The sequence below is a fragment of the Nicotiana tabacum genome, chromosome 11, assembly GCF_000715075.1.
Source record: "Nicotiana tabacum cultivar K326 chromosome 11, ASM71507v2, whole genome shotgun sequence".
In the NCBI taxonomy this organism is placed as follows: Eukaryota; Viridiplantae; Streptophyta; class Magnoliopsida; order Solanales; family Solanaceae; genus Nicotiana; species Nicotiana tabacum.
The window spans coordinates 114473425-114480598 of NC_134090.1; the positions used below are offsets into that span (position 1 = coordinate 114473425).

A 7174-nucleotide genomic window follows, 5' to 3' on the forward strand; every position below is an offset into this window, starting at 1 on the left:
GGGACTCAGTTGTGTATGTAGCAGTTTATGTGGATGATGTACTACTTACAAGGACAGACCAATCAGAAATGGATTAGTTGAAGACCTTCCTACACAACAAATTCAAAATCAAGAATCTGGGTAAGCTACATTATTTCTTGGGCTTAGAAGTTTTATACAAAACATATGGTGTTATTATTTCACAGAGGAAATTTCTCCTTGACTTACTTAAGGAGTATGAATACTTGCAGTACAGTACTTTTGCTTCACCCCTTGATCCCAATGTGAAACTAAAAGCAAATGAGGGGTTGCCCTTGACAGATCCCACTTATGACAGAAAGTTGGTTGGAAAGTTGAACTTCCTCACAAACACAAGGTTGGATATTGCTTTTAGTGTGCAACACCTCAGCCAGTTCATGCAAGACCCTAGGGAGCCCCATTTGAAAGTTGCCTTCCATTTGTTGAGATATCTCAAGTGTGATCCTACTCTGGGTGTGTTTATGTCCAATGATTCAGACTGGTCAACTAAATCCTATTGTGAATCTGATTGGGCAGCTTGCCCAGACTTGAGGAAGTCTGTTAGTAGTTATATTGTATTGTTGGGATGCAGTCCTATCAGCTGGAAATCCAAAAAGCAAAAGTCAATTTCATTGCCCTCGGCAGAAGGTGAATACATGTCTTTGAGAAAATTGGTTGGGGAGTTAGTCTGGTTGAAAAGGTTACTTGCTGAATTAACAGTTCCCACTTGTACTCCTATTAGAGTGTTTTCTGATAGTGAGTCAGCCTTACATATATCAAGGAACCTAGTGTTTCAAGAATGCACCAAACATATTGAGATGGACTACCACTTTGTTCGAAAACAACTACAGGAAGGTCTGATTTCCTTGCATCACATTTCCACCAATGACCAGCTTGTAGACATCCTTACCAAGGCTCTCACAGGCATCAAGCATTCTACTGTCCTGAACAAGTTGGCTGTGCTTTCCCACCTCCAACTTGAGGGGGGGTATTGATATGAGATTGTATTTATCCTTCTTTGTATTCATTTTGTATGTTAATTAGGAGATAGTTAGTTAGTTGATTAGTTAATACAACTGGAAGTAGTTAGTGGTTAAGATGCACAACTGTCAATCACGTGTACATATCGTGATGTACAGTTCTCATTTTCAGTTAAGCTTCATTCTTCAGACGAAAGAGCTCTTCTTCTGCTCTCTTCTTTCTCCTCTTTTTAGAAGCTTCTAGATTCAGCTATTAGAGCTAAAGTCGAGCTTCACTAAGCTCATTCTAATCGCAATGTTACATGGTATCAGAGTGAGGTTAATCCTCCTCACATCTTCTATTTCATTTACTGATTCTCTCTTCACTTTCTCTTTTCTGTTTTTGACCTAATATGATCGATTTTCCCTAAATTTGATCAATTTTTTGATTTTGGATAACCTACAGCATAGAGATCAAAGATTTTTGGTTCCGATCATTTTTTCCCTATCAAATTCAACTAATTAAGTACTCTAATGGATGTCACTGATCAACAAGATGCGAATTCTACTAATACGAGTGTCGCGATACTTCCAAGCACGGGAATTGATCCAAGTGATCCTTTGTATCTGCACCCATCTGATAATCCTAGTACAATGCTTGTGTCTATCCCATTTGATGAGATAGGGTATATATTCTGGAGATGCAGTGTTCTTCGTAGATTGTCCATAAAGAACAAATTAGGCTTTGTCAGTGGGGAATGCAAACAACCAAATCTACAATCCCCAAACTATAGGCAGTGGGAACGATGTGACAACATGGTAACTTTGTGGATTCTAAACTCTCTTTCCAAAGAGATTGCAGATAGTGTCGAATATGTGAGTGATGTTGCTGAATTATGGAAGGAGCTGGAGGATCGCTATGAACAAACCAATGGAGCTACATTGTTTCAAGTTCAGAAAGAAATCAATGATCTCTCTCAAGGAGTCCTTGACATCACTGGCTATTATACTACGCTGAAAAAGTTGTGGGAAGAATTAAATACTCTGATCAAAAGGACTCAGTGTAGTTGTGTTTGTAGTTGTGGGGCAAAGGAAAGCATGTACAAGGATGCACAAGATAGAAGATTGATACAGTTTCTCATGAGACTCAATGAAGTGTATACTATAGTTCGAGGAAGTATCCTTATGATGAATCCACTGCCCACAATGGCCCAAGCCTTTTCTTTACTTGTCCAGGATGAAAAACAAAGGGAGATTAAACCAAATAATCAATTGCCAATTGAGTCCACCTCTTTGAATGTGAACAATGTAGGACCGAGTCCTTTTAGAACCAATTTCTCACCAAGCTACAATTACTCTGGAAACAACAGAGGCCGTCCTGTGTGTGATTTTTGCAAGAGGCCAGGCCATACTAGGGATAAGTTTACAAATTACATGGTTATCCGCAAAATGGACAGAACCTTGCACAATATTCTCAGAGTACTCAGAACTCCAATCAAAATTTTAGACCTAATAGAGGAAAGAGGATGGTAGCAAATGTGCAAGGAGTGCCAGCTGATGCAATGACAAGTAAGCTTGATGAGTGTGATGCCCAAGATGAGAATTAGAATGTAAACCTAACTAAGGAGCAATATGGACAACTTGTTAACCTGCTTCAACATTTCCCACTTGGCAATGATGGAGAGAACTCTAACAACTCAAATCCTACTAATGCTGTGAACTTTGCAGGTATTGTTGTTTGCTCATCTTCTATTGATTTTGATAAACTATCTTGTAGATGCTTTGAATCAAAGATTGATACATGGATACTAGATTTAGGAGCCTCAAACCACATCACCTTTAACAAATCCCTACTGTCTGACATTGTAACCTTGCCTTATCCCCTTTTAGTTGTTTCACCAAATGGCTATAAAGTAAATGTGACAGAAATTGAGAATGTAAAACTTGTACCTGAGATCACTCTGTATAAAGTTCTTCACATTCTTTCATTTAAATTCAACCTTATTTCTATATATTGGTTGAGCAAACACCTAAGAGGTATGACTTCTTTCACTGACAACACTTGTCTTCTGTAGGCCCCTTCACTGAAGAGGCCTCTGGAGATTGGTAAAGTCAAGGATGGGTTGTACCTGCTGTGCTCTCAATGTCTAAGAAACAAAAGTCTGACTAGCAAACCTATTGTTTGTTCTTCTACTCATTCCTGTGATGTAAATAGTCATTTCTTGAACAACCTACATCCTCATGCATCTGTAAATAGGTCACCTTGAGACATCAATGTCCTATTGAAAATAATCCATCTCTGAATAATAAGACTCATTGTTCTATCTCCAACTCCTGCATATTTCAAGCCAATGATGTTAACCTTCTACGGCATAACAGGATAGGACATGTACCTTTTGTGAAAATGAGGGGAATATCCTCCATACCAGTTTCTTTCTCTTCTAGACAACCTTTTGTTTGTATAATCTGCCCTATGGCTAGACATGGTAGGCTTCCCTTTCACCAAAGGACAAGCACTTCAAACAAAATTTTTGAACTCTTATGTGTGGACCTGTGGGGCCCTAACCATGAGTGTACACATGACAAGTACAAATACTTTATTACTATGGTTTATGATTTTAGCAGGTCCACTTGGACTCACCTGTTAACATGTAAGAGCAATGCCCTCCAGACTATCAAAGCCTTTGTTTCCTTAGTTGAAAACCAATTTAAGACCTTCATCAAGTCTATAAGGTTTGATAATGGACTTGAATTTGTTAACCACTGAAGTTGCATTATTCTTTTAATTAAAAGGGATCATTCACTAAAAGAGTTGCCCCTATACCCCCAATAGAATGGGGTAGTAGAGAGGAAACACCGATACCTTCTTGAAACAGCCAAGACCTTATTATTTCAGTCCAAATTGCCTTTGAAGTACTGGGGGAATGTATTCTGACAACAACCTATATCATAAATAGACTGCCTACCACCTATCTCAAAAATAAGTCTCCTTTTGGAGTCTTGTACAATAAGAAACCAAATTACTCTTAATTGAGAAGCTTTGGTTGCCTATGTTTCCCAACAGTACCAAAGATCTATAGATATAAGTTTGAACCAAGGAAAATACCACATGTCTTTGTGGGCTATCCTTTTGGCACAAAAGGATACAAAGTGTTGAGTTTAGCTACCAAAAGAATCCACATTTCCGGAGATGTAGTGTTTCATGAATCTATTTTCCCTTTCACTTTCAGTTCCAAATCTTCCTCCTTTCCTTCAACTCTTCATTCACTTCCTCTTAGTCCCACAGTTGATACCAATACAGAGCCATTCTCAGAAGGAACTGTGAGTGATCAAAGGAATGCATGCAATACACCCAATGTTATGTCACTTTCCCTTGATGCCTCTTCTCCCTCTGATCATTTACACTTTTCACCCGCACCTGTCACTGCAAAATCATCACCAATACATAATACCTCCATCCCACACATCACCAATTCACCTTCAACACAGCACACACTTGGTCTAACTCCACTTTTGAAAAGGTCACTAAGAGAACATAAAACACCTGCATACCTGAAAGATCACATATATTATGTGTATCAACCTGCCTTACATAAACAAACAACTACACTTCAACATTCTGACTTCTCTATGAATGCACTATTTTCTAAACATCACTATACTTCTGCTAATACTCTAGTTCATGATAGTCAATCTTTGGTAAGTAGCATATGCAATGATAGTGAACCTTCTTTTTTTGAGGAGGCTACCAACAATCCTGCTTGTTAAGCAGCTATGGTTTAGGAATTTGAAGCTCTTTTTGCCAACCACACATAGGACCTTGTATCACTGCCTCCTCGGAAGAAGGCAATTGGATGTAGGTGGGTTTACAAATTGAAACACAAAGCAGATGAAACCATTGAAAGATTTAAAGCAAGGTAAGTAGTGAAAGGCTACACACAACAGGTAGGAGTGGATTACACAGAGAGTTTTTCTCCTGTAGTGAAGATGACTACAGTTAGGACACTTATTGCAGTTATAGTAAAGAGTGGGTGGAACATCTTCTAATTGGATGTAAACAATTTAATTCTTCATGGTGATTTGCATGAAGAAGTGTACATGGAAGTCCCTCAGGTCTTTGGTGGATACCCAAGGTTTGGTTTGTAAATTGAATAAATCTCTGTATGGGTTGAAGCAAACAAGCAGACAATGGTATGAAAAACTAACTGAGGCATTATGTTCAAGGGGATATGAACATTCTGTGAATAATTACTCCCTGTTTACCAAGAGGAAGGGGAACTCAGTTGTATATGTAGCAGTTTATGTGGATGATGTACTACTAACAGGGACAGACCAATCAGAAATGGATTAGTTGAAGACCTTCCTACACAACAAATTCAAAATCAAGAATCTGGGTAAGCTACATTATTTCTTGGGATTGAAAGTTCTATACAAGACAAATGGTGTTATTATTTCACAGAGGAAATTTCTTCTTGACTTGTCGAAGGAGTATGACTGCTTGGAGTATAGTATTCTTGCTTCACCCCTTGATCCCAATGCGAAACTAAGAGCAAAAGAGGGGGTGCCCTTGACAGATCCCACTTATTATAGAAATCTGGTTGGAAAGTTGAACTTCCTCACAAACACAAGGTTGGATATTGCTTTCAGTGTGCAACACCTCAGCCAGTTCATGCAGGACCCTAGGGAGCCCCATTTAAAAGCTGCCTTCTATTTGTTGAGATATCTCAAGGGTGATCCCACTCTGGGTGTGTTTATGTCCAAGGATTCAGACTGGTCAATTTAAAGCCTATTGTGACTCTGATTGGGCAGCTTGCCCACACTCAAGGAAGTCTACTACTGGTTATATTGTATTGTTGGGAAGCAGTCCTATCATCTAGAAATCCAAAAAGCAAGAGACAATTTCATTGCCCTCAACAAAAGCTGAATATAGGTCTTTAAGAAAAGTGGTTGGGGAGTTAGTCTGGTTGAAAAGGTTACTTGATAAATTAACAATTCCCTCTTCTACTCCTGTTAGAGTGTTTTGTGATAGTGAGTCAGCCTATCATATGGCAACGAACCCAGTGTTTCATGAACGTACTAAACATATTGAGGTGGACTGCCACTTTGTTAAAAAAAACTACAAGAAGGTCTGGTTTCCTTGCATCACATTGCCACCAATGACTAGATTGCAGACATCCTTACCAAAGCTCTCACAGGCATCAAGCATTCTACTGTTCTAAACAAGGAGGATGTGCTTTCCCCACCTCTAACTTGAGGTGGGGGGGGGCAATTGAGATGAGATTGTATTTATCCTTCTTTGTATTCATTTTGTATGTTAGTTAAGAGATAGATAGTTAGTTGATTAGTTAATGCAGCTGGCAGTAGTTAGTGGTTAAGATGCACAACTGTCAATCATGTGTACATATAGTGTTGTACAGTTCTCATTTTCAGTTAATCTCCATTCCTCAAATGAAAGAGCTCTTCTTCTGCTCTCGTATTTATCCGCTTTTCAGAAGATTCGAGATACAGTCATTGGATCTGAAGTTGAGCTTTACTGAGCTCATTCTAATCATAGTGTTATCAGAGTACTTGTGGATGATATCTCTCAGCTATTACCGGAGGTACTAGTTATTGAAAGAATAGATTGCATGTTATCCATCGACTATGAGTGAAGGACAATTTTCTATCAAGACTGTATGCAACTTGGATACCACTCTAAAGAGTGTCTTGATAAACGTAAGCATGTTCAGCCACCCAAAGAGATAAAAGAATTCACCTGCCTAGCCTAGACTGACAAACAATACACCTTCTGAGCCACCTAAAGAGACAAATAACTGAATTGTGAAAAATCAAGTTAATATTCAGAATTAATTAAGTGCTGACACGTCAAGACACGTGGATCAATAACGAGATGACAGCTGGCAAAGAATAGTCAAAAAGGCATGAACCTTAACAGGCATGGGTAAAGAATTTGAGAAAACAGGAAGGAACGGTTACCTGGACCTCTTGATAATTTGAAGAGACATCAAAGGAATACGCCTAGATAGCAAAAAGTATAGATACGTATTATCCGTAATTAATGAGCATCAATGATGGGGGACGTTAAAGAATCTTCACGAAACAGTTACGATTACCAATTATAACGTTACATAAATGCCATTAAATGCTCACAATGGCTCTGTTATGAGAGAAAGGAAAACGTATTACTTAGAAATAGCTATAAAAGGAGAGAAATAACA

General features: G+C 38.6%; 1 protein-coding gene across 1 annotated transcript; it reads left to right on the forward strand.

Moving 5' to 3' along the window:
* The first annotated feature begins 1490 nt into the window (after positions 1–1490).
* On the forward strand, positions 1491–5739 carry LOC142165975 (uncharacterized). The gene is made up of 8 exons (XM_075224369.1): positions 1491–2336; positions 2414–2525; positions 2685–2926; positions 3032–3090; positions 4187–4655; positions 4773–4873; positions 5070–5268; positions 5416–5739. Exons 1-8 carry the CDS (start codon positions 1491–1493, stop codon positions 5737–5739), a joined length of 2352 nt encoding a protein of 783 aa, XP_075080470.1.
* Positions 5740–7174: the final 1435 nt, after the last annotated feature.